At 47.4% G+C, this 23,005-nt stretch overlaps 2 protein-coding genes across 2 annotated transcripts; both read left to right on the top strand.

The window, feature by feature from the left end:
* The first annotated feature begins 1,350 nt into the window (after nt 1-1,350).
* On the top strand, nt 1,351-6,063 carry LOC130198420 (fibronectin type III domain-containing protein 7-like). Its single transcript, XM_056421583.1, has 10 exons — nt 1,351-1,714; nt 2,136-2,396; nt 3,115-3,375; nt 3,894-4,154; nt 4,226-4,486; nt 4,594-4,854; nt 4,945-5,205; nt 5,295-5,492; nt 5,643-5,900; nt 6,032-6,063. Exons 1-10 carry the CDS (start codon nt 1,351-1,353, stop codon nt 6,061-6,063), a joined length of 2,418 nt encoding a protein of 805 aa, XP_056277558.1.
* LOC130198125 (fibronectin-like) lies at nt 5,681-21,966 on the top strand. The gene is made up of 28 exons (XM_056421214.1): nt 5,681-6,775; nt 6,866-7,120; nt 7,207-7,470; nt 7,576-7,836; nt 7,932-8,189; nt 8,543-8,803; nt 8,898-9,155; nt 9,244-9,513; nt 9,615-9,872; nt 10,467-10,727; nt 10,822-11,082; nt 11,747-12,007; nt 12,269-12,523; nt 12,617-12,883; nt 13,146-13,403; nt 13,501-13,761; nt 14,423-14,680; nt 14,763-15,023; nt 15,663-15,920; nt 16,026-16,289; nt 16,366-16,629; nt 16,738-17,007; nt 18,039-18,299; nt 18,417-18,677; nt 19,391-19,681; nt 20,591-20,827; nt 20,925-20,972; nt 21,087-21,966. The coding sequence occupies exons 1-28, from the start codon at nt 6,544-6,546 to the stop codon at nt 21,404-21,406; spliced, it is 7,134 nt and encodes a 2,377-aa protein (XP_056277189.1). The 5' UTR covers nt 5,681-6,543; the 3' UTR covers nt 21,407-21,966.
* The last annotated feature ends 1,039 nt before the right edge of the window (nt 21,967-23,005 follow it).

Genomic DNA, 23,005 nt, shown 5'->3' with positions numbered 1-23,005 from the left:
CCCCCCCCCCCTCCCATCATACTTTATTTCCTTCTCATGATGACCGAGAGGCCACGGGTATCTCCCTGTCCTCATTTAGGACGTCCTGATTGGTTCTCATTGAGTTGATCTTCAGCACTCAGCCTGTAAATATCTCAGTTGAGCTGCAGCAGCGACATTCGGATGTACCTCACTGACATCCTGATCATTACAATGGATAAGAAGTGGATGCTCTATTCATCACTCATCCTTTTGTCCGTCATACAGGTAATAATACTTTTTCAAATTCACTTTTTTTATTTTATCACTTTTCTTTATCACTTTTTGTCCTTTTAATTAATATATTTGATCTTTTTTAGACTCAACATGTTTTGGCTCCAGGTGAGTGTTCTGCGTGACGGGAGGCACTGACACTGATGTATAGATGCTCACAACAGTTTGTTTTTTACTAAAATGGCGAGATAGATCAATCAGTGAATCTTCATATGGTTCATCTTTACTTGTCTTGGATATGACATTTGCATTTTCTCAATTGTGATAATACCATTATGTAGTATATAAAATAAAATGAGAATACAAAATGTAACAAAGAAATCAGATAATACTCTTTTAATCTCAAAAGGTAAAAAGATTAGATTCCCAGACAGGACATATTCTTCCTTCTCTCTTCTCTCAGGATGTCCTTTTCTGTCCGTGAATTCTCCTTCTGCATCATCACTGTATTTGAAATGGAGCGGCTACGCTGGAGCTTCAGTTTACTTACTGGACTTGAGAGTTGTGAACTCCACCAGCATCGCCCCGCTGGTGGTGCTGCAGACTGCCCCCAGCACAGAGAGGCGGATTCAGGGGTTAAGACCCGGAAGTTTCTATCAAGTCACACTGAAGGTCTTTGAGTTTTACAATATTGTGTGCACAAACGTGGAAATAACCACGACAGGTAATGACCTTCTTTATTTTTTCAGTTGCGAGTTAAATAAGACCAAACATCAGAGTCCCTCTGCTGAATCCTTTATCTTGTATTCCCTCAGTGCCTGCCACATCCCAGATCACCTTTTCCAAAGCTCTTTCCAGTACATCTATACGGTTTGAGTGGTCCAGCGTGTCAGGAGCGGACAGCTACATCTTGTTTGTGGAGGAGTTATTTAGTTCTCCGGCGAAAAACCACAACCGGACCTTCACAAATCTGGGCGGTCAAGTGGACGGCCTAACTCCTTCTACAACGTACAACTGTTACGTGTACGCGTCAAACAGTGCTGGGAGGAGTGCCAGAAGTAGTACGAGGACAATCACGACATGTAAGTGCACACGAGACGCTGGTTCAGCTGCTTTAGTGAGAAGATCGATACAGAGAAAACTACTTCACAGCAAGTTATGTGTGAGCTGACGCTTTTACACTTGGGGATATGTGAAAACGTGAATGGGATTTGCAAATACATCAGATTAACACCTGTATTTTTCTTGGAAGTGGTGCCACCGCCCACCGGCGTGGCTCTTGTATCGACGGGAAAGAGCACAGCCCGAGTGACGTGGAACTCTGTCAGTAAGGTCCTGCTTTATCAAGTGGCCGTGCGCGACAACGACACCCCCGGCAACGCCCCGGTCATCAGAAACACTTCAGCCACATCCATGGACATCAGCAATCTGGAGCCCTGCTCCTTCTACACAGTGGGAGTATCATCCAACAACTTCTTCTTAATTCCTGGGGAGGCCTCTGATGTCACATACAATACCGCTAGTGAGTACTTTAACAGTACAATTCATTTGTCAGAATAGATACACGCTCACTTTTTGTGTTGTGTTGATATTGGCCTTTTTTCTGGATGTTTTCCTTCTGCTCCATGTGTCCAATTAATAATCAGAAGTATGTAGAATAGCAATAGTTTTTACCACAATCTTGTGATTAAGGTGCCCAAATATGGAAATGACCATAAAGTATTTTTAATGCATAAACAAATACATAATCCTTTTGTTGGCCTAAAACATAGGGATGTTACTTGTGTTTGAGGTCAATCAGATGCCAGAAGGAAAATTCATGATGAAATCATGTTTAATATGTTTTTTGAGCTGCTAAAAAAAAAAAGGGTCTCAGGGCCTCCAGGACGAAACGAAGAAGAATTCTGAACATCTGTCTCATCTGTTCACACGTCTTTCTTCAGCCATTGACCCGGTGACGACCATCTCTGCGGACTACAGCTGCACCAGTGGCATGGTGACGGTAACTTGGGACTTGGTATTCGGGGCCAACTCGTACAAGGCCAGGGCCGTCGATAGCACCGGCGCGTCCAATAACTGCACATCGGCCTCCACCAGCTGCCAGATCACCATGCTCAAATGTGGTGAGACGTACGTGGTCCATGTGACGGCCTTCTCCGACGACTGTGAGAGCACCTCCAACACCACCGCCTTGTTCGAGACAGGTGAGCGGAGCACCTGCTCGTGGGGAAACTGCAAAACGTGGCTTGTGTTCGTCATTGTCTCCGCCTCTCCCCATGCCTCATCACCTGTCTGTGTGTGTTTCCCACATGTGCACACCTTCTTATTTTACCGCTCACTGTCAAGCACACGCACACTTCTGGAAAGCTCTTTGTGACAAACCTTCCCCATCCGTCTGTCCTGTGGGAAGCTGTGTAGGTTCCTCCCATGGTGTGTCTTCTGGTCTTTTCTCATGCCGCGCGGTGAAACCTCTCATTAGCCACCAAGACCTGACATCCAACACCAGTCAGTCGAAAGTTCTAAACATCCTATTGAAGCCTGGGATTGATCTCAAATGTCAGCTAGAGATGAAAAGATGATGGACACACATAGAGTCCCCCCTGGGAAGTGATCTAATGTACAGCACACACACTCATAACTCACAACTGTTTACTCCGATGAAGTGGTGAACGCTACAAAGAGGATAGTTACAAAAGACTGGAGTCCAATCTCGGGATCTTTTTGCGGGCTTTCGAACAATTGAATGAAACGTGAGTCTGCTGTAAATACCTATTTTAAAACAAATGCAGTGCATCTCAAAATTCACGAATCAATATAAACTGCTCTCTGCAGAACTGTTCTTCTTTCCCCCTAATTCAGCCAGATATGTTCCACCCTTCTATCCACATGAGTCGCGTTTTAATGTCTTATTCCGTCCCCCAGTCCCCTGTGCTCCGGCTCATCCTCAGACCCTTCACGATTGCTCCAGCAATGTGATCGTCTATAGCTGGCAGACCACCAACAACACCCTCTACTATGTGGCAACGGCTGTGGACGGCACTGGCAAGGTGACCGAGTGCAGGACGCCAGACAACACGTGTTACTTCACTAATACGGGCTGCGGTCAGCACTACAAGTACACCGTGTACGCCGTCAGCCCTGATTGTAACACCGAGGTCAGCCAACCGGAGTTTGTCCGGACCTGTGAGTAGAACTCTATTTGTTTCCTCCAAGGGCCAAAATAAAGTCTTTGTTATTTTTCTGAATTTGTGTTTTTCCTTTTGTCAACAAATCCCATGAAAAAACTCTTTGTTATTATTCAGAAAACTAGGAAAATGTATTAATGAGCCACGTTTCTTTATTATGACGAGTCTGGGCACTGCAGGTGATGTCAGTCCCACATACTGCACATGCCCCGCCTGCTAATGGAACGGAGCATCTAGTGTGTGTGACACAGCATGTCTCCTGCTGATGCCAGCCATACAATTATTAAACTGTATCTGCACAATCACTGTGATATTTTAAATATATTAACAAAACATATAACATGTCATAACTCTAACAACTAAATATAATGAGGCCAATAATTCGATTTACGACAGTCTTGGCATGCTCGTTCTCACAGAGCAGTTTAGTTTTTACTCTCCACATGGACATCGTGTTGGATGACACAAGAAGAGAGAGGAAGTAAGCCTTCTTTGTATGTGCCTCCTTTCCTCCAGCGCCGTGTCTGCCAACAACCGTAACGACAGGAGCTGGTTGTCACTCCGACATATTGCTCACGACCTGGGACTCTGCTGCTGGAGCTCTGTCCTACACGGTGGAGGCACAGGGGAACACTGGAGAAATATACAACTGCACCTCCTCCGCCAACAGCTGCGCGGTGACCGGCGTGCCGTGTGGCGAACACCTCAGTGTGTGGATCCGGGCCTCCAATGACAACTGCTCCACTGACAGGGTGTTGGGAGACATTGCTCAGACTGGTACGTATCGGGAACTCTGTTAGACACTTGCTGATCTCATCTTTGTGAATGAGATATTTGCCTCTCTCCAGTTCCCTGTTCCCCTCTCAACTTCTCGGCGTCCGTGGACTGCAGCCAAGACTCTGTGAAAGCCAACTGGACGGCGACCATCGGGGCCATTTTCTACATCGCCATTGCTGAGGACCAAAGTGGGAATGTGCACAGCTGTAATTCAAGGCGCACAAACTGCTTGATTGAAGGCCTGAGATGCGGACAGAATTACACAGCCAGCGTGATCGGCTCCAATCTTGATTGCAACAGCAGCGCCAGCGAGGAGGTGAACTTCACGACAGGTAGGTCAGAGGGTTGGATTACTCTGGGTATTTATCTCCTAGTTTTAAGACATATGTATTCAAGGCATTGTGCATCTAATCGACTAAATCCTCTGACTCTCCATTAGCTCCGTGTCCTCCAACCAACATTGAGGCATTCAGAGACTGTGACGCCAACCATGCTCTGATAGTCTGGCAGAACAATCAGCTCACAGGCCTCTACACGGCAGCCATGGAGGATCAGAGCGGAGCTCAGCTCAACTGCACCAGCAACACGGTCAACAACTGCAAAATCTCCTCTCTGCCCTGTGGAAAGAGATACAACGTCACCGTCACCTACAGTGATGGGAAGTGTCCGTCCACCTCGACCCCTATCGTCATGAACTCAGGTAGCAAATTATGAGGGATGAACCGTTTCTGTCTGGAGGGAAAGTGAACATTACAAATGACATGCGATGTCTCGTCGCCTCTCCTTTTAGTGCCATGCGGTCCTGACGATGTGAGGGCCAGCGTGGCCTGCGTCACCGGCGAGCTGACGGTCACCTGGAACATCTCCGTTCCTGCAGAGAACTACACCACATTCATATCTCGAGGAATGGGTCAGCCTCTGTACTGTAACTCCACACGCACACAGTGCACCCTGGGTGGGTTGTTGTGTGGAAGCTCCTACAGGGCGATTGTCTTCTCCACCACCGGGACGTGCTTCAGTCTGCCCAGCACAGAGGTCACAGTGCAAACAGGTGAGGAAGGCTGATGAACCTTCTTTAAGGTTGTATGTTTTTCTTGAATGCAGTCTCAAATTTCTCCGTCATCTTTAATTCCCCTTCAGTGCCATGTCCTCCCACCGCGGTCGCCGTCGCGCACACGTGTGCTCCGGACCCTGTTCCTGTGTCCTGGGTGGCCAGCGACAGTGCCCGTCACTACACCGCTGTTGCTGTGAGCGCCGGAGGTCACAGGTCAGAGTGCACGGCCAATGACACTTCCTGCAGCCTCCCCGGACTCCAGTGTGGAGCCGTTTACACCATCGGTGTGTCGGGAGCCGATGACACCTGTACGGGTCAACTGAGTGACACTGTCTCTTTGAACACAGGTGACATGGCGCTGACCGCCAGCGAGAGTTCAACACGTGTCATTTGTAAAGACTTGTGAATGAGGTTTGATTTGTTTCCCTCCCCAGAGCCCTGTTCTCCCTATGATGTATCCAGCCAGCTGATGTGTGGCGCTGCCACTGCGCAGGTGTCCTGGCCCCCCAGCGCCAATGCAGTGAGCTACGCGGTGCGAGCCACCAGCAACGGGCAGAACCTCACCTGCAGCAGCCTCAGCACCAACTGCACGCTGAGTCCGGTGGTCTGTGGCCACGCCTACAACATCCTTGTGTCTGCTACCGACGGCACGTGTGTCAGCAACTTCAGTGCCCCCTTCAAACAAGACCAAGGTACTGGCAGAGAGGTCTGGTCCTCAGCCAAAAGACGGTAGATAATGAAGATGCAAATTCAAGCCGAGTGATTTGATGAGTGACGTTAATTCATATCAAAGCATCAAGTGACACGTCTTGTGGTCGTGCAGGGGGGTTTTGTCACTTCTTCAGTTTGTCTTGAATGTTTCTGACACAGCATGTATTTACAGATGTGCACCGATTAACATAATGTATGAAAAGGAATAGTTTGACATTTTGGGGGATAATTATAGTTATTCCATTGCCTTCCTTGTTCTTGCAATAAACGGAAGGAATAAAAACATGCTTTATCTCACTTGACTCAAGAATGTCTGCAAGCAACCAATAATAAGGTCTTCAACATAAAACCACAACTTGTCGTTTTCACACATCTGTTTTCGTATGTAACACAAAGAATAAGTATTCGATGATGAGTGAGATCTAGAGGTACAATCGGTTTCCCCCTGTCGCCTGACTTTATGCTACGCTTAGCGAACACATTGCTGGTGGTAGTTTCATACGTAGCGAGAGGTATGAGGAAGGAAACAGTCAAGCACATTCCCCAACATGTCGAACTAATCCTTCACATTGTGTTCTGTCTCTGTTAGTACCATGCGCTCCAGAAGACTTCAGGACGGAGCTGATGTGCGGCACCGATGACGCGGCGGCCAGCTGGAACACTTCTGCCGTGCCGCTCAACTACAGTGTGCACGCTGCGCCGCTGGCTGGACGTCTCGATGCAGTCGCGTGCCACACTGGCAGTGCCAGCTGCAGGCTGAGGGCTCTCCGGTGCGGACAGACGTATAACGTCTCCGTCAAAGCGTCCTCTGGCAGCTGCAGTGGACCATACAGTCTCCCACAGACGGTTCAGACCGGTAACAAAAGATGACGCAAGGATGAGCTTTTCCATGAACTTCATTTTGTTGCTTTGGTTTATTTCATGCAGCGACATCTTCTCCCGACAGCCCCCTGCCCCCCCGGCAGCCTCACAGCAGTGTCGGACTGCGGCACGAGCTCTCTTCGGGCCTCCTGGAACGCCTCTGTCGGTGCCACCACCTACACGACGACGGTGACGGGCCCCGGTGGCTTCTCTGAAACCTACTCCACGTCAAACCTCACGCGCTCTGTCTCCGGCCTGCGGTGTGGCAGCCAGTACAACGTCACGGTGACGTCCCAGGGCAGCTGCACCAGCTCCCCGAGCCAAACTGTTCTGACGACAGGTTTCCTTTATATATTTGTTTACTTTTATTGCAAATCATTTTCTTGGACAAAGGTCATGTGACACATATCCTCTCTTTACCTCCAGGACCATGTGACCCTGTCAACGTGACCAGTGTCCTCCAGTGTGGATCAGACGCGGCCACGGTGTCCTGGGACGCTGTCGCCAGGGCCGTCCACTACACCGTTCACGCTCGACAGGACAGCTCTCAGCATTCCACTTCCTGTCGGAGCAGTACGACTTCCTGTCAGCTGAACCAGCTGCAGTGCGGGAAGGTTTACAACTTGACTGTGATGGCCGAGGACGCCACTTGTAACAGCACCGGACGCATCAGTACACTCCTGATGACAGGTAGAAGAGAGGAAACCCGAAAGACTGCAAAGGGAAAATAGATTTTTTTTAAATTCACGTCTGGAAACCACAAACTTATTCTCCCTTTCCGTCTCTCCTTCTCAGCTCCTTGCTCTCCCTCGATCCACAACAGCAGCCTGGTCTGTGGCACCAATTCTTCCTCTCTGTCATGGATGCCGATGGCCTGTGCCACAGCTTACACAGTTAATGCGACAGCTACAAACGGGCACACAGCGTCATGCAGCTCAGCCACTGCTTCATGCACCCTGACAGATCTCCTGTGCAGTGAAACCTACACGACCACAATCATTGCACGAGGGAGCCGGTGTGACAGCGCACCTGGCTCCGGCGCCAACATTACGACAGGTGGGTGTGTGAGAGATCGTACGTGGGGAATAGGAATTTCTTGATTTCTGGTAAACCTGCACATCTATAGACTGTTTCTTCTGCTTTCCTTTCAGCCCCCTGTTCTCCAGCTATCTTATCTAAGCAATACACGTGTGGTAACAACACAGCAGTGTTCAGTTGGACTGACCCGGTGGGACGCGTGGACTTTCTGGCTCAGGTATCAAGAGAAGGGTATCAGGACACCTGCCAGACTACAAACACCGATTGTGCGTTCCATAATCTTGCTTGTGGCTTGGATTTTAATCTGACCGTCCAAGCTCAGGGGGCGCAGTGCGACAGCATCCCAAGTGTCAGTGAATCTATGGAAACAGGTAATACTTCCACCAATGTAGAGCGTACAAACACCAACTCATCATCATATGGTTGGTCCACGCTGCTAAATAATCCAGCATATAACCCAATACAATTTTGGCTTTTCGTTAATGTGAGAAAAAAACAAGTGATGATTAACTAGTGATGCTTCGAGGCGTTAGAGCTTCCAGTCTTTGTCCTAAACTAAGCTACCTGTCTGTCCTCTCCATCATATCAATCTTCTCATCTAACTCTTGGCAAGCAAGTATTTCTCACAAAGACAATTGGCTAACTGCTGAACCTGACAAAGTGCCAGTTGATGCTGATGCACTTGTTTCCTTTCCTTCCCCTCTCACCCTTCACCCCCACCCAGTCCCTTGTGCCCCGCAGAATGTGAGCGCCACACTGGTCTGCTTGGATCGCTCGGCCCTGGTGTCGTGGGCAGGAAGCCCCAGTGCTGTCGGATACAATGTGACGGTGACGGGCCGAGCTGCGCACACACACCACGGCCACAGCAACACGACCAGCTCTCAGCTACCTGGCATCCACTGCGGTGACACCTATGGCATCACGGTGACACCGTACTCCGAGACATGCACAGGACACACAAGTGCAGTTTACAGCTTTGAAGCAGGTGCAGAAAGACTTGCATGTATAACACACAAATATCCTTACATTCAAGCTCAGGGAGACCAAATCAAACCCCATTTTTCTCCCCTCATCTCCAGGTCTTTGCGCTCCGAGTAACGTCTCTGTGTCTGCGGCGTGCGAGGACAGCGCTGTCTCCTGGTCTCGTGTTGCAGGGGCTGAGATATACATCGCTATAGCAACTGCAAATGATGGACACAATCAAACTTGCAGCTCAAACTATTCCAGCTCATGTAATTTCACTGACCTACACTGTGGGGAAACCTATGCCGTCACTGTTGTGACTGTGGACCGGGGATGCTGGAGCGAGCCGAGCTCAGCCGCGCAGCTGAGAACAGGTGAGAGGAAATGTCAAAAATACAGGAAATAAATGGAGAACTTGTGCCGTTGCATGTGTATTATTTATTTCCCACTGTATTATCCTAGGTCTGTGTCCGCCTACTAACTTGACAGGCCAAGTGAGTTGTGATACCAACACACTGGCCCTCACATGGGACCAGAATCTGGTGTCCGGGGCCACTTACACTTTACAAACTGAGAAGATAGGTGGCACACTGCCTCTATCAATGCACACTACCTCTAATACCTCACACACACTGACCAACCTGCTGTGTGGACAGAGATATGCTTTCCGCATCGCGGCACTGGACGGAGACTGCAACAGCAGCTACAGTCCGCCCATAGGAATGAGCACAGGTAGGATGTGTTTCGATGGCCACATCTGCAAGAGTTTTACCTGCTGCAAGTGGAGTGAAGGAAATGAACACCATCAAAAACATGTTTTCCACCTCTTTCAGCCCCATGTAAGCCAACCAACTTCACTGGCCACGTGGACTGTGGGACAAACAAAGGGCATTTCTCCTGGTCTGAGAGCCGCGGGGCAGGTTTCTACACGGTTGAGGTGACGGGAGAGCACGGCCACGTCGCATCCTGTTCCTCCAGTGACGCCTCCTGTGCTGTAAAGCTGCACTGTGGCCGGTCATACTCGGCTTCACTGGTGGCTTCCACAGAGAGCTGCAACAGCAGCAAACATGCTGACCTTAACTTTGACTCCGGTAAGATATGAGGACAGGAAAGGTACCCGGAAATTTGACATTCAAAAATAGTGACCAATCACAACTTAGTTGATCCATCGATAAGAATAATCAACAGTCCCTTTATAACTCACGTGTAAGAGGATGGCATGGTACTAAGCATGTTCTGGGCCGCCCATGCACATTTAGTCACCAAGTGGTAACTTATGACTAACAGTTTAGTGTATCAAATCTCACAATGTCAATATGCTCATACCTGTACTGGCCGTGCCAACGGCTGCCTGTCGCAGTAGCTGCCCATATGCTTTTTATTTTACTGTCTTTTTTTCCACTTTTCCTCTCTTTTGCTTTTCCTTTTCTTTCACGTTGGTAATTTGTCATTAGTATTGTATTGTGTATTGTGTATGCATATATGTTGTATATATACATATATATTTTATTTTATATTTTACTTTGTATACATCTATATCTTTCATCCCTGTTTTTTATATTTTATATTTTATTTTTTATTCTCGTGTGTTTAGTTTATTGGTGCTGCTACTGCTACGACAAATTTCCCCTTGGGGATTAATAAAGTATTTATCTATCTATCTACTCAAACTCTCTCTCTCGTAGCTCCGTGTCTCCCTGAAGATGTCTTAGCTGAGTTACAGTGTGACAGCAACGTGATGAATGTGAGTTGGACTCAGACCCCGGGCCAAGACGAGTACACCGCCTGGGCCATCAGCCCTGGTGGACACCGAGCGTCCTGTAACTCATCGTTCAACTCCTGCTCCATCCATGAGCTGCGGTGTGGCGGGGTCTACGAGGTGGCCGTCACCTCCTCCTCCATTCACTGCACCATCATCGCTGGGTCCGACTACACGGTTCAGTCTGGTCAGTGTGTTGCTTTCAGAGCTTGAGTAGAATAAATGCTGAGGATCAAACCATGGGATTTTAATGAGAATGCTGTTCTTTTAACCACATCCAGCTCCTTGTAAACCCGAGAACACCACTGTGGAGCGGAACTGTAGCAGCAACGCCGTGACAGTGAGGTGGAACCAGAGCAGCACGACACAGAACTACACGGTGCAAGCCACGTGTGCTTCAGGGGTTAACTCCACCTGTGACTCCCCGGAGAGCAGCTGCTCCTTCCTGGACCTGAGCTGTGGTCAGCTCTGCACTTTCACTGTGACGGGACACACGAACGTGTGCGTCAGCGAGACCAGCACTCCTCAGGAGAAGCTCACCGGTGGGATGATGTCGACTTTGACAGCTACTTCTCAAAGGAACACTGTTTCAGAATTAAGCTTGTTTGTTCATCACAAAGTCACTGCACCCCGATAAAGCAAATCACCGTTTTTATCCGTCAGTTTGAGTGTGAATCCGAGTGTGGAGGCAACATATTAGCATAATATATCAAGTTTATGGATAATTATTTCAGACGATTCCAGCTGTTTGTATTCATTTGCATGGCATGGAGTTTCTTCCTCCTGCATGGAACAGAGCAGCCTTGTATCTATTCTATTCATCGAGTCTATTTTTACCTTTGCATTGAAACCATTTGATTAGATTTTGGGATCAATCGGGTCAAAGGTCAAGGTCAAGGTCATAAAAAGGTCAAGATATTCTTGAATCACATGCAATTTGGTGGGATGATTGGTTATTATCCAGGGACCATTTGATTAGATTTTGGGATCGATCAGGTCAAAGGTCAAGGTCAAGATCTTCTTTTTACCATAGCGTGGTCAATTGTTATCCAATTGGCATGCAACTAATGCCAACATGTTCATAATGCAATGCCCAATCTTGTGATATGCGAAGGTATGCGCTCTACCGAGTGCCCATTCTAGTTTATTAGTGTTCTTCGTGTCCACCAATCTCTTTTTCTCCACCGTGCCTCTCTTGTTTTCTAGCCCCATGTCCTCCCACCAATGTGTCAGCTGAACTGAACTGCACCACAGGGACCGCTCTGGTCCGCTGGCAGAGCTCAGCTGCAGCCGCAGCCTACAGCGTCGAGGCAACCTCCACGAATGGAAACACCTCCTCCTGCAGTGAGGCGGGCACATCCTGTCACCTCAATAACCTGGTCTGTGGACAGGACTACTCTGTTGTTGTGGAGGCAATGCACACTGGCTGCCCAGGCCCCTCCAGCCTCCCCGCCAGGCTCACTACAGGTGTGCATAACTCGGACCTCGCAGTGTTGATAGTTTCTTTTAACATAGAGGGAGTCACATTAGCTGAGTTAGCACAAAGGGATATTAAACATGTACCTTGGAAAATCTGTGACCAAGAAAATATAATAAATCAGTACAAAATGAATAAAGAAAAGATTATGCCAGATCTTCGTCATAGTCCTCAACAATGGATTCCATATTATTGCTTTTGTACCCCATGAATGGAATCAGAACTGATGAAGACCATCCTTCTCCCTCCAGAGCCCTGTGTCCCCGCGGATCTCTCTGTCCACTACAATATGAGCACCGCTCAGGTGACGTGGGGGCCAGCAAGAGGTGCCAGCTCGTACTCTGTCCAGGCTGTGACTGACCAGGGCTTGACCGTCTCCTGTAACACCACCAACAGCAGCTGCCACCTGAATGGCCTGCAGTGCAGTCACGTGTACAACGTCACTGTGATGGCACGAAACCCGGCCTGTGACGGCGTGATCGCTGAGACCCACCGCCTCACGACAGGTTCGTCATCCGATCGGGAAAAGATGGGGTTGGAAATATGTTCAGTATGCCGTATGTATCATTTTAAAATGTGTATGTTGGCTCTTCATTCAGAACCCTGCCCCCCCACCAACGTTCAAGCCAGCATCGCATGTGAGCAACTAAACGCGACTGTTTCCTGGCAGCAGAGCGACCTCGCTGTGGGTTATGTCGCCTACTTTGACAACCAGAACGGCCACGACACTTCCTGCGTTGGATCGGACGCACATCCCCAATGTGTCGTCTCAGGACTGATGTGCGGCACAGTGTACAACGTCTGTGTCAAGGCGCTGGGTCGGCAGTACAACAGCTCTGACAGCACAGTGACCACCCTTACATCAGGTACATGCTCAATGGAGAGAATTACACGGATTACGAACATCCACCAAGTTATCCAGAATTGGGATGTCAGTTTCTGTTTCTTTGTGCTACTGTATATGTTGACATTATGAAATTTGCAGTGCAAATCGTGCACTTTTTACTCCATTTTTTAAAATTCTATTTTGAAAGGTATAGTACAATAAATGACCCAACACTATATATCAAGTTCATTTTAAATGCTGACGGGTTGCTCGTACATCTGTTTTTCTTGTGCTCTCCTCAGAGCCCTGCCAGCCTGTCATTGTATCTGCTCAGGCGCTCTGTCAGAGCGAGGTGGTGCACATCTCCTGGCACCAAGCAAGTGGTGTTGTGAATTACATTGTGACGGCCAGTGGGAGCCTCGGATATCTGGAGGTCCACAATACAAGCCAGACCCTTCTGACAGCCGCTTTGCCATGTGGACAGCACTACAATGTCACTGTCCAGGGACGAGGCAGCGAGTGTCTCGGCAGCCCCAGCAGCCCTGCCTCCTTCAGAACTAGTATGATCTTCTATCTTACACCATGTGACACATGATGCACAGCTCCTGTCACACACTTGTGTATTTTTGAGTTCACCACCTGCCTCTCTCACCCCAGCTCCATGTGTTCCCCGCGATGTGAGAACCTCTGTACAGTGTGAGGTTAGCGTGGGCTCGGTGAGCTGGGCGCCCAGCGATGGCGCTGAAACATATAGTGTCGTAGCAACTGGGCTTGATGGCCACACCCAACAGTGTCTCACCAACACCACCTCTTGCACCTGGACCGACCTGCGCTGTGGAGACGAGTACGCTGTTGTGTTGAGAGCACAGGAAGGCAACTGCACCAGCCTGCCTAGCAACAGCTCAGTCATCCACATGGGTATGTGTGTCCCAATTACAGGGGAGATATGGGGAGGGGTCAGGTAGAGCACCTCCTGTGCATTCATTCCAATTTAGTGTAATTTAAGCTTTTAGTCGTTGAACAGAAAGTTAAAAAAATGTAAATTTATCTTCAGTCAAACATATAATTCAACACATAACTGAAATGAATAATGGATGAGTATTTCATTGGACTTAACTCAAGATTTTCCTTCAAGAGTATTCCTTCAGTCCCTGTGATAAGTAACACATGATAGAGTTAAATTCATGAGACTCCCCAGGAAATGGTTAGGAAATAACGAACCCATACAATTAAGCGTTGCAACAAAAAAAAATCATCAGCACATGTATTTACAGAAACACTGAAGGGAAATAAAACCTAACTCTGGTTTGACATTTTTTCTTTTTTTCTTTATTTATTTATTTTGCACCATTCAAAAAACAAAAACAAAAACAAAAATCACAAGAGAGATAAATGAAGGTCACAGTGTAGGAAGAGACAAAAAACCAACTGGGCTTATTTTAAGCCTATACCTATATAATATGTACAAACAAATATAAAAAATTACAAATATTAAATGAAAAATGCATGAGATGGACAACAAAAGAAAAAAAAGAAAGACAAATAATGTAATTAACATCCACCGTCCTTGTCCCTGCAGGTTCCTGCGTCCCCCAGAATGTGTCTGCCACTGTGGCGTGTGATTTGAAAGTGGTTTCCCTGAGCTGGGACGCCAGTAACGGGACACAGATGTACGTGGTCTCAGGAGAGGCGGGAAACCAAACAGTCGGGCTCACCACTAACGTCACCACAGCTCACTTTTCTGACTTTGACTGTGGACAGAACTACAGCCTCACAGTAACGCCTCACAACGAGCTCTGTCCTGGAAACTCCAGCGCGGCTGCTACCATCGAGACGTGTACGTACCGCTCAGATATGAGGGAAGCTCACTTCTAAAGCCAAACGGGTCGAGAATGAACTGCCGTGTTATTTTTTCCCAGGGCCTTGTCCACCTGCAGGAATCTCGACGATGCAGGACTGTCTCTCTGGCATCGTCATGGTAACCTGGCAGGCCAGCAATGGGTCAGCCTACTACACAGCCACCATGCAGACTGACACTGGCATCTCAAAAATGTGCATGTCTGACTCTAACGAATGCAACGTCCCGAGCCTGACCTGTGGGCACAACTTCTCTGTGTCAGTCACGGCCTCCAGCGAGCGGTGTGACATCGTCTCCAGGCAGACCGCACGTCTGCAGTCAGGTGAGGCTTTTAAAACGACCGGAGGTGACTATGCTCTCTGTAATCAAGAGCTCAATATCCTTTCCTCCTGTTTATTAACCCCTACAGTATTTATAAGTCAGAGGATGGAGCCAAAACCAGTAATGTTCAAACAGCTTTCAAAAATATCTATCAAATCAAAATTCTTCCATCCAGCTTTTGCATAATTTTCAGTTTTTGTTTCGCCGACCAATTAGATTTTACTTAATTTAAGGACATGTTCTACTTTCAGGGTGTAAATTGTGTTAACAGCTATGGCAAGATTTTAAACATTTTTTTTATTCTTGGCGCGTGATCTCACTTTGTTTAGATGATTGTTTATTTAGATTTAAGAGAATAACTCTGAATTCAAAAAGATATATTGCGGAATACATTATGGTGGTATGTATTCAACTAAATAACTATATATATATATACCTTTCATATGTTGTAATCCAGTATGTCTTTAATTTTTTTTGAAGTTGGTTTAATTTCGCAAATGACGGAAATTCTTCTGACCTTTCTTGGGGAACTATTTATTTCCCACTCTTGATGACGATCTAACTGGTCTCACTCGTATCCACATGAAGACATGAACTATCGCTGTACTCTGAATGCATCGTGATGAAGCTCTCCCTGCAGTGCCATGTGCTCCCACCAACGTCTCTGTGGGGATGGACTGGACCAACAACACGGCTCGGGTGTCCTGGTCTGCCAGCCGGGGGGCCGAACAGTACTCAGTGACGGCCCACAGTAGTCATAGCAACGTCAGCTGCCACACCTCTGACCACAGCTGTAGCCTCGACATCATCACGTGTGGCCACCGCTCCACCGTTCAGGTGGTGGCGATGAATGACAACTGCTCCAGTATCCCCAGCCAGGCTCTGATCCTCACCTCAGGTGAGAGAGGAAGAGCAACACAAACACTCTGATACACGTTATAGTTTCATACGTTTCTGCTGTTCATACCAACGTTGTCAACTTTAAATGTCTCCTCCTTCCCAGCTCCCTGCCCGCCTCAGAACGTGAGCTCAGAGGTCAGCTGTTGGTCAAACGACATGACGGTTTCGTGGGATGCCAACAGCGATGCAGACCACTTTATGGTGTCGGTGACGTCAGCCGATGGAGGAAGCAGCGAGTCCTGTAACGCCACGAGCACGGCCTGCTCCATCAGCAACGTGACCTGTGGAAATACATTCAGGGTTCAAGTGGCCTCCGTCAGAGGCGCCCGCCGCAGCCAGCTCAGTCCGGCCCTCAGCATCCTGTCGGGTAGGAACCCTTCAAAAGGCATCCACCCGCATCACACACATCCAGGTATAATGGAACTGTCGTGTTTACTCTGCAGCTCCCTGTCAGCCTCAGGGAATCCGAGGCAACCTCGACTGTGTGACCAATTCCGCCGAGATATCATGGGATGCCGCTCCAGGAGCGGACCGCTACGCTGTGTCTGCTGTGGGTGGAGGGGGCGAAACCGCCAACTGCACCGCGTCCTCCAACACCACGTGCGAGGTGGCAGACCTGGCCTGCGGCGTGCTTTATAACTTCAGTGTTACTGCGAAAAATAGCAAATGTGAGAGTCAGCCAAGCGCCACCTTCAGCTTGCAGACAGGTAAGAGACTTTTTGAAAGAAATAAACAATGTCCATTTACAAGAAAGCCCAAGACAGAAAGTCATGGAGGCTGCGGGGGTCGATAAGAACATCTGTCTCTTCCCCCAGCCCTCTGCTCCCTCGCTGGTATCACCGCGGTTCCTCAGTGCCACAATTCCTCCATCCTCGTCCTGTGGGACCTGATGGAGGGCGGCGAGGGAAGCACCGTGTACACCGCCACAGCAGAAGCCGCTGATCGTACCTACCTGTCCTGCAACAACACCGACACTGGCTGCTACCTCCATGGAGCGCGTTGCGACCTCCATTACACCGTCGTTGTTGCCGCTTCATCAGACCAGTGCAGCAGCCTGAGAAGTCCACCCTCCAGAATTAGCATGGGTAGATACACGACCGTTCAAAAGTTTGGGGTCATCCAGACAACTTCGTGTCTTCCATGAAAACTCACTTTTATTTATCAAATGAATTGAAAATTGAATAGAAAATATAGTCAAGACATTGACAAGGTTAGAAATAATGATTAATATTTGAAGTATTAATTTTGTTCTTCAAACTTCAAGCTCAAAGGAAGGCCAGTTGTAGAGCTTATATCACCAGCATAACTGTTTTCAGTTGTGCTAACATAATTGCACAAGGGTTTTCTAATCAGATATTAGTCTTCTAAGGCGATTAGCAAACACAATGTACCATTAGAACACTGGAGTGATAGTTGATGGAAATGGGCCTCTATACACCTCTGGAGATATTTCATTGGAAACCAGACGTTTCCACCTAGAATAGTCATTTACCACATTAACAATGTATAGTGTGTATTTTTGATTAATGTTATCTTTATTGAAAAAACAGTGCTTTTCTTTGAAAAATAAAGACATTTCTAAGTGACCCCAAACTTTTGAACGGTAGTGTAGATTATTTAGTTTGTTCCGTCATGCATTGCATACCATCTTTTCAAATATGAATTTATATGGAGAATGTTGCTTGGATAATTTATTTTCTCTATTCCTTTTTGGCTTGAGACTTATCTGAGAAGATAAATACCCCATTCATATATGTCCGGTAGGTTTAGTAGACAGAGGGAAACAGCTGGACTCTGGTTGAAGATGACAAAGTCCACCAACCAGCACCTCAAGCTCACTAATACAAATATTAAGGTGTAAAAACAACTATTTGTGATTGTATGTGACTTATTCGCCTCTGAAAATGGGGTTTAAAATCATCAAGTCTCCACAATATTAACTTTTCATGACTAATTAAGCCCAAATCACAGTTAAAAATACATCTTGAGGTGTTATTCATAAAACTCTGTCATTGACCAACGAACCCACCCATTGTTACCAGAATCTGATTTAAATGCTGCTAAATCCTGATTGGTTCACAGTTCTGAGATATCACCCATTTCCAACTTTCCACAGAGCCGTGTCCTCCCAGGAACGTGGTGGTTAACGCCACCTGTGAGGACACCAGTGCCCTGGTGTCCTGGAGCCCCTCTCCTGTCGCAGAAACCTATCATGTGGTCGCCGTGGGTGTCGATGGACATGTTTATACTTGCAACTCCACCTCCTGTAACTGCAGCATGTCAGAGCTCCTCTGTGACCAGCAGTATACCGTCGGCGTGACCGCCCGCCATGACAACTGCTCCAGCAAGGCCAGTCAAAATGTCACGTTCAACACAGGTATGTGTCTCATTGATCTCAGGACACGCGGCGTACCGATGTATGAACACACGCTGACAGACACAAAGTACAAGATTAGTTTCAGCAGTTTCTCCTCCTTTCTTTTTGTTGGACCAGGTCCCTGCCGGCCCACCGGTCTCTCGGTCACGCTCCACTGTAACAATCGGTCTGCATCGTTGTCATGGACGCCCAGCGATAACGCTGCGGACTATTCTGGCTGTGCCCAGGCTGGGAGTGGAGACGTGCGGTGCTGCTCCAGCACCGACCCCACCTGCACCATCGCGGCTCTGGATTGTGGAACAGTTTACAACTTCTCCGTCCAGGCCTCAGATGGGACGTGCAACAGCTCCTTCAGTGACTCCGTGCAGAGAGGAGCCGGTACCACAGCGCCATTACGACTCAATCAGGAATATAAGCTCTGACGTGGACTAATACACTCTCTCTCCCCATCTCTCTTTCTCTCTCTCCCTCTCTCTGTATCTCCATCTCTCCCTCTCTCTCTCTTCTTCCCTCTCTATCTCTCCCTGTCTCTCCATCTATCCCTCTCCCTCCATCTCTCTCTCTGTCTCTCCCTCTCTCTGTCTCTACATCTTCCCTCTCTCAATCTCTCTCTCCTTTTTCCATCTCTTCATCTCTCTCTCTCTTCCTCCCTCTCTTTCTCTACCTCTCTCTATCTCTCCCCCTCTCTCTCCCCCCCACTCTCTCCATCTATCCCTCTCCCTCCATCTCTCTCTCTGTCTCTCCCTCTCTCAATCTCTCCCTCCCTCTCTCTCTCCTTTCTTCATCTCTCCCTCTCTCTCTCTGTCTCTCCCTCTCTCTGTCTCTCCATCTTCCCTCTCTCAATCTCTCCCTCCCTCTCTCTCTCTCTCCTTTCTCCATCTCTTCATCTCTCCCTCTCTCTCTTCCTCCCTCTCTTTCACTACCTCTCTCTATCTCTCCCCCCCACTCTCTCCCTCTCCCTCCATCCCTCCATCTCTCCCTCCAACCCTCCATCTCCCTCCATCCCTCCCTCTCTCTCCATCTCTCCATATCTCCCTCTCTCCCTCCATCCCTCCCTCTCCCTCTCTCTCTCCATATCTCCCTCTCTCCAGCTCCCTGTCCCCCAGACAGTGTTGAGGTGCAGCTGATACCGATGCAGATGGAGATCCAGGTGATGCACTTCACCTGGACACGGATCACCTGCAGCGACACCGAGTACAAGCTGCAGTTAACCGGCAGTCTGCTGGGAGACAGCCAGGCCCAGTTCCAGCTCTCTTCCTATTGGACGAGCGTGACGTACTTTGAGATCCCGCTCCCTTGTGGTTCTTCCTACTCCGCGACAGTGGAGAGCAGGAGCGCCGCCGGTACCAGCGACCCGTCTGCGCCTCTCAACCAAACCACAGGTGAGCTACACCGACACTCGAGCTTCTGCTCAGACGGATATATATCACGTTGCACTTTTCACTATCGTAGCTTAGTATTTACTTTCTTAATATCGGATTATAATCGTAAAGAACAGTAGACTTTCTCTCAACATAATTAAGTGCACCAGTCCTCTTCCTGCATTCCAAACGTGACATCAAATGGTGTATCTGATTAAACAATGTAGAATAGTATATGTGAGTCAAATGTGAGCCTTTTATGGCAGGTGTTTTTCTGTCAAATAAATGTAGTGCCGTATAATGTACAATAGTTTGCATTGAAATGCAGTGAAGTAGATTTATGAAGTAGCAGAAAATGGAACTATTCAAGAAAATCTCCAACATGTGTTGTATTTGAGTCCTTAGTAACAGCGCTGGTCACGACTGGCTTACTGGCACACTTCAATGGAACAGCGGTGTCATTCATTTTATTATTTACGTCTGTCCTATTACTACTGTGACGAGCATAAATGATGATTAAAACATAATATAAATAATAGGAGGTCTAACTGGACTCTATTGATCAGGGAAAAGCATGTCCCTATCCATACTTTAGAGGCCTTAAAACACTTTACAGTATGGGTTCTGACAGGATTACAGTGTCTTCTGCCACATTTAGAGAAGATTTGGGTTATTCCATAATGTTTGTTTTGATTGCTGGATTCTATTTAGCTGCTTCAGTCCCAGGGTCGTGTGCTTGCTGTCGTACTGGCATGACTTATTGTGACAAAGAACAGCCGTCATTAATAATATCAACACCGGTGTTTTAAGTCAAAACTTTTGCTTTAAAAAAAGATTGTTGTTGCTCATTTAATCATGAATTTATATGTTTTTTGGGGAAAGCACCACATTTAAAAACCAAGTTTTCAGATGTTTGACCTCTTCCCCCAGCTCCCTGTCCACCATCAGGGGTGGAGTACAGTGGTAACGGCTCCTTTGCCACAGTAGCGTGGAACGCATCTGTGTTTGCCTCCACCTACACGGTGTACGACCCCAGTGCGACGCCCCCGGCCCAGCTGTGCAGCACCGCAGGCCTGTCCTGCTCCCTGTCCAACGTGGCCTCCCCCAGCCTGCTGATCACGGCCAGCAACACAGCCGGAGAAAGTGAAACGACAAGTGTACCACAGGGTAGGAACTTCTGTGAATATATGAGCTGTATATGAAAAGACCCATTTCACTGTATTTTTAAACTCAAATGATCTAGCGTTACGCCTTTTCCCTGTAGTGGTGACGCAAGGACGCAGGAGGAGAGATCTCAGTGGACAAAAGCATGGTTTGTGTTTATATGGACCAAATTAATTGTATGATGTTAAACCTAATCTTACTTGAATATACCTGTATTCACATGATTGCAATATCATTCACTCTGACTTCATCCCCCCAACAGGAGGCCTCTCAGCTCCCGTGCTCAATGTCACACAGGCAATGCCCACAGTTATTTTCATTGAGTGGTCTCCAATCGCCGCTGCTTCCCACTACAGCCTGGTGATCAAGGAGCAGAGCAGCTCCAGGGAGCCTCAGACGATCACGGTGCAAGGCGAGAGCATCATCCTCACCGACCTGCGCCTGCACGCCGCTTACTGCTTCTCTGTGTCGGCCGAGGCCGAGGCCGCGAGCGGCCCGGAGTCCGAGCCCGTGTGTGTGCAGACGGGACCGCGGCCCCGGCAGGACGACACCACTCGAGGGCGGCGCTCGTCTGCCTATTAAAATGTGATGGCGTCACCGTCACCATGGCAGCGCTTTTCACAGTTAAAGAAACATTTACCAGTTACTATATTACAAAACAACTTTAGGTCTGGGACCACATGGGAATGAATTAGCATGCTCTGACATTTACGCTGATGACCATAACATGTACAATTTGTTTGCGGTGTTACAAAAGATATTTTCCAGATAAGAGCCCATGTTACAAGGATTTAAAAGTTATTATATAAAACAATGTATCTTGTGTCTGCTGTTTGTAAGAGGTTATATATATATATATATATATGGATATATGTATATTAAAAAACTATACTTTTTCTATATAAATATATCTATATATAGAAAAAGTAGTTTAAAAAAAAGATCTTGGCCCTTGTACGTCACTTTTATAATGCCTAAATCAGTTAAGTTGAAATATCAGAAATTGAAATTTTTTTCTTTTTTGTCACCACACCACATCCACGTTGTTTGAAGCCTCAAAGCTTTTAGAACCACAACTACAGTCATTTTATTGTTCTGACCACAAATCTATATAATGATAATAAACTTTAAGAACAAAAGGTCCTCCTCTCTGACTCAGCCCTATAATGATAGTAAGAACAAATATACATTGTCATTATATATAATATGGTTAGTCATTCATGAACCAACTTCCTTTATTTTTTGCCTGAACAGTCCTCATGGACTTTTCCCTGAATCTGTTCCGTCTCTACCTGTTTGTCACGATACTCATATTATAACTTCTATACATATTACATACCTGCCATAAATACCCGATACCAGAATTCAATACAATACCATAAAAACAATATGGTACCATAAATACGAGACTGTTATATTTATCTATAATAGTGATAAATAAAACATCTGTAGGCCTATGGTTCTTTTTACCAACTTTTTCAACACTTAACAAATGACAGTAATATTAGTATTAATACGGCCAGATATGAATGAAACTACATGGTTCCATCATAGCATTGATGATACACTATGAGGCCGTTAGTCTCTGACCAGATGATCCACAGTTCATCAGGATGAGCAGCTGTAGTTACACAACTTTACAGACTGAAACATTTCACTTCTGGCATCTTTTTATTCTTTAAGCCGAAGTCTCTAAAGCTGCGCCACTTCTCTCGCTGTGAGCGCTGCGCAGCGCAGTGTGCGCAGACAGCTCGACACGGAGCAGCGCGTGCGCTCTGATCGCTCTCTTAATGAAGTATCGAGACTAAAAATATGCTAAATCACATGGTGTTTAACGTACGGGTACTTTGTTAGCATCGCTACACCGTGCAGCGTGACAGCAGCAGATGTAGCGGGCTGACATTCAAGCTAACCTGAACCCCCAAACGATGTCGACATCTGAACGCTGATTGGCCGAGACGCGACACGTCCCATCAAAGATGCTTTATTGCGAAGAGCACCACTTCACACTTTTCTCCGCGTCTCACTGCAATCTCAACGGCAGCGGGCCAGGTGACCCCCCCCACCCAAAAACAAAAACTCTTCGGATCTCCACGATTCACGTGGATGACCTATTTTGAGTTCAAAACGGTTAATTTCACCGAAAGGTGACAAGTTTGCAGGTATGATTATAGGCTAACA

The sequence above is a fragment of the Pseudoliparis swirei genome, chromosome 8, assembly GCF_029220125.1.
Source record: "Pseudoliparis swirei isolate HS2019 ecotype Mariana Trench chromosome 8, NWPU_hadal_v1, whole genome shotgun sequence".
Lineage (NCBI taxonomy): Eukaryota > Metazoa > Chordata > Actinopteri > Perciformes > Liparidae > Pseudoliparis > Pseudoliparis swirei.
This window is presented reverse-complemented; position numbering and strand designations above follow the sequence as displayed.

Bases quoted from the DNA above. Each gene is read 5' to 3' on its own strand.
- LOC130198420 (XM_056421583.1), top strand. From the start codon at position 1,351: ATGTGTGAGCTGACGCTTTTACACTTGGGGATATGTGAAAACGTGAAT. The intron at 3,376-3,893 runs GTGAGTAGAACT...CCTTTCCTCCAG, and splicing joins ACCGGAGTTTGTCCGGACCT to CGCCGTGTCTGCCAACAACC. The intron at 4,487-4,593 runs GTAGGTCAGAGG...ACTCTCCATTAG, and splicing joins GGAGGTGAACTTCACGACAG to CTCCGTGTCCTCCAACCAAC.
- LOC130198125 (XM_056421214.1), top strand. From the start codon at position 6,544: ATGTGCGGCACCGATGACGCGGCGGCCAGCTGGAACACTTCTGCCGTG. The intron at 12,008-12,268 runs GTGTGCATAACT...TTCTCCCTCCAG, and splicing joins CCCCGCCAGGCTCACTACAG to AGCCCTGTGTCCCCGCGGAT. The intron at 12,524-12,616 runs GTTCGTCATCCG...CTCTTCATTCAG, and splicing joins GACCCACCGCCTCACGACAG to AACCCTGCCCCCCCACCAAC.